This window comes from Lepus europaeus, chromosome 8, assembly GCF_033115175.1.
Source record: "Lepus europaeus isolate LE1 chromosome 8, mLepTim1.pri, whole genome shotgun sequence".
NCBI classification, from domain to species: Eukaryota; Metazoa; Chordata; class Mammalia; order Lagomorpha; family Leporidae; genus Lepus; species Lepus europaeus.
In genome coordinates, this window is record NC_084834.1 from 106,758,634 (window position 1) to 106,762,242 (window position 3,609).

General features: G+C 49.5%; 1 protein-coding gene across 1 annotated transcript; it reads right to left on the reverse strand.

Moving 5' to 3' along the window:
* Positions 1 to 881: 881 nt before the first annotated feature.
* Positions 882 to 2,532, reverse strand: UTP3 (UTP3 small subunit processome component). Its single transcript, XM_062198739.1, has one exon. The coding sequence runs from the start codon at positions 2,329 to 2,331 to the stop codon at positions 901 to 903; it is 1,431 nt and encodes a 476-aa protein (XP_062054723.1). The 5' UTR covers positions 2,332 to 2,532; the 3' UTR covers positions 882 to 900.
* Between the last annotated feature and the right edge of the window lie 1,077 nt (positions 2,533 to 3,609).

The following is a 3,609-nucleotide window of genomic DNA, read 5'->3' on the forward strand; positions in this document are numbered from 1 at the left end:
TCTGTGATACTGGGACTACACCACCACCTCACAAAATTATTTTAAGGATTTAATGAGATGGTGCACAACTAATACCTAGCAATTATTTAGTATTAACCACTGACATATTTGCATCTCTTCCTGTTAGCACATGTTTAATGAACCAACATAGCACAGTTAAAGACTACTTTTGTGCCTTCTTTCACTAATACTATCACTTTTCTCCCTGGCATCATCTTTAAATTCACCATTTCAATATCTTCTCCCTAGTGTAAAAGACCAAAGTAAATAAAGAAAAATATAATCCTTGCTGTTACTATTTCAAGTTGTCACTTCCCTAATAGTAATAATACCAAATTTTTAGCACATGGAGGGATATGAGTATAAACAGTAACCACTGAAGATCACCAGGAAAAATCAATTTTTTACCTTGTTGAACACACGGGCCACTCGTCAATATTTATAATTGATGTGATCAATTATAAAGCATATCCTTCAACTTTTAACCAACGTTTCCTTTCATCCCCACACATTTACCCATAGAATGTATATAATCCATCTTACCATTAAACCATTTAAGAAGTATTCTGCCCAAGAAAAATAGCTAGGCAAATGAAATATTAGGCTATTTGAAAGAACCTGATTGCCAAAGGTATGGTCTCCTTTTGTGAAAAGTTATTAGGGAACTTTTTCAACACAATCATTTCTGAAGCGCTTTTATATTATTCCCATGGTTCTTAGTATGACCTTAATATAAATTAAAGGAAAAAATTAGACAATAACTCAAACAAATTTCCCCATTGACAAGTTTTTAAAACTTAAGTATGCTAATACTAATACAATCAGCCACTTTAGTCAGAAATGAAATTTATTGCTCTAAAATTACTACTGAAAACCTTAAATGAGCTAAGCAAAGAAACTTTATTTAAGCTTAATGCTCTTTTTAACTCCTGCACGAATGCCAGATAATTCACCACTATAACGTTGCTCTTCTTTACGAACTTCCCTAACTTGGCCTCTTCTTCGAATTTTGGCTCTCCTGAACTTCTCCCTATGTTTCACTCTAGGATTCCGGTCAATCTTCTTTCTTCTAGGTGTAAGTCCTCTATTTTTAGCAATCTGGTAGGTAATAGCTCTCTTGGTATTTTGATCTTCAAGAACCTGTTCCTCAGTGCCATTTTCTTCATTCTTTCTCTTCAGTGTTTGCCTGTTTTCCATTTCTTTATAGTTTTTCAGTGAGGCTTCATCAAAATCAGAATCATCAGAAAGTTCTCCAACACTGGAGGCAGGAGCAGAAGTCTCTGAAGCAGACTTTGGCTTGGCCTTGGTCAATTTTGCTTTTGGAATCAGTTCTTTCTTTGCTGTACCATCCTTAAGTGTGAGTAGATGACGAATTTCAGGGGACAGCTTCTGATCCACGACTGACAGCTTGTTGATCAAATTTCGGTAGGTGACAAGCCTTTCTATGACAGGATGTCCATGGGCAGGGACTCTCCTAGCTTTCAGGACTAAATAAAAGCTGATGTTGGAGCAATAGTTTAAGTAGAGGTTGTACTTGGTCCTCAAATACTGGCTTCCTTTTCCACGTGGGATGATCCCTTGTTCCACCATCTGTAGCAAAGGCTCCAGTTCATCTTTCACCTCTGTCAACTTGACTTTGAGGTCTTCTATCAGCTCCAAGAGCTCTGGGGATTCTTTTCGCAGCATCTTTAGCTTCTCTTTCACGGAAACTTTAGCCAGATCCTTCGTGACCCGTGTCTCTGCCTCTTCTGTCTGAGGCACTGGTTTCGCAAAGGCCTCCACCCAAGCGACCCCAAAATCGTCCTCTTGCAGGACTTGGGTTAGGCGCCGCTGAATGACTTGTGCCTCCTCCTCCTCCTCTTTTTCTTCCTCCTCCACCTCCTGCTGGCTCTGTCGGCCTCGGGACTTGGAACCATAGTCCGTGTCATAGTAAAGTTTCTTCCTCTGACCCCAAGACAAGCTGGGATCCACAGAGGCCTCCCCCTCGCTCTGCACGGAGCTCCCGCCATCATCATCATCATTATCACCGTCCTCCTCATCACTCGAACTCTCTCCTTCTCCATCGTCTTCATCAATGTCTAAGGCTAGTACCTCCTCCTCCTCATCGCCATCATCCTCATCCCCACTCGGCACTTCGCTCCAGCCCTTAGCCAAGGCTGCCCGGGATCGCGCCTCATGGAAATCATCTACCTGGTCTTGGTAGTAGCTGGAGTCCCCTGGCGAGGGTGGCGGCCCTAAATCGTCCTCAGCTTCGTCCGCGGCGCTGTGACCTGCCTTGGCCTGCACAGCTGCCCACTTGGCTGCTCCGCGCCGCCGGGATCGCCCCACCATGGCTCACCTGCAGTCTCAGGTTCTAAAGCGCCGCGGGGATCCCGGCCGTCTGACTTCTGCGCACAGACCTGGTTCTTCAGCAACGAGCAGGATTTCAACAGCAGCACGCACCCCGACCACGCGAGTTTGCGAGCACTCCGGACGCAGGAGCTCCCACCTCCTCCTTCCGGGTCCCAAGATGCTCTCCGCGTGTCGAATAAATCAGGACTTCCGCTCGGTCTATAGACGGAAGCAGTCGGTTCCGGTGAATTAAAATCTGCCCGTGCGGAAACAATAGAACCATGAAATTCCGTTCCGCACAAGTCTTTCCGGAGATTTTGGTTCTTACTCTCGCGAGCTCGGAAGTGGCTGAGGGGCGAGATCGCGATGTGAGCGCGAGGTGAGTTCGCGGGCGCCGGTAGAGGGCGCAGTATGTCTACATCCCGAGGGCGGGCCTGTGAGCTGTGTGGCGCATGCGCCGGCGGCTAAGCCCCTGGGACCAGGGTTAGTGGGTGTAGTTTTTTCCTGCTCACTGAGGTGGTTTTTCTCTTGTCCGCGTGTCAGTTTTGAAGTTATTCAGATGGCTTTTGTCGTGTGTTTTCGCTGCAACTTCCGATCACCACATTGTCGGGCGCCGCCGCGCCCCTAGGCCCCAGAATCCCGCGGAGCTGAGCTCGCGTCCTGTGCTCCTGCCCGCGGAGGTATGGGGCCGAGGGGTGACGGCAGGGCCCCGCTATGGGACTGGGAGGCTCCCGGGAAGTGCGGGCAGCCACGGGGCCCCTCCTTGGGAAGGGGACGCGCCCCGGCATTTCTCCTCGCGAAGTGGAGGAGATTCGTGCTTGGCACAGCTGCACTTTCCGGGCGAACCCCTCGCTGGTGCTTCGGCGCCCGCCTGGCCCCGTGCACAGCTGGGCTGTGCGGTCGCGTGGTGGCCGCGGTCTGGCCCGGTTCCGGCGCGCCCTGGGGCGGGCGGCGCAGCTGTCTGTGCACCTGCCAGCCCCGTTACTTGAAAAGCCGTTTGTATTCTCGCCCAGGCGGGGAATTCCTGCTGCGTGCGCCGGGCAGCTGAAGCTTCGTCCTTTCGGTCTCTTTTATTTTATTTATTTATTTTTTTAATTTTTGACAGGCAGAGTGGACAGTGAGAGAGAGACAGAGAGAAAGGTCTTCCTTTTGCCGTTGGTTCACCCTCCAATGGCCGCCGCGGTAGCGCGCTGCGGCCGGCGCACCGCGCTGATCCGAAGCCAGGAGCCAGGTGCTTCTCCTGGTCTCTCATGCGGGTGCAGGGCCCAAGCACTTGGG

Bases quoted from the DNA above. Each gene is read 5' to 3' on its own strand.
- UTP3 (XM_062198739.1), bottom strand. From the start codon at position 2,331: ATGGTGGGGCGATCCCGGCGGCGCGGAGCAGCCAAGTGGGCAGCTGTG.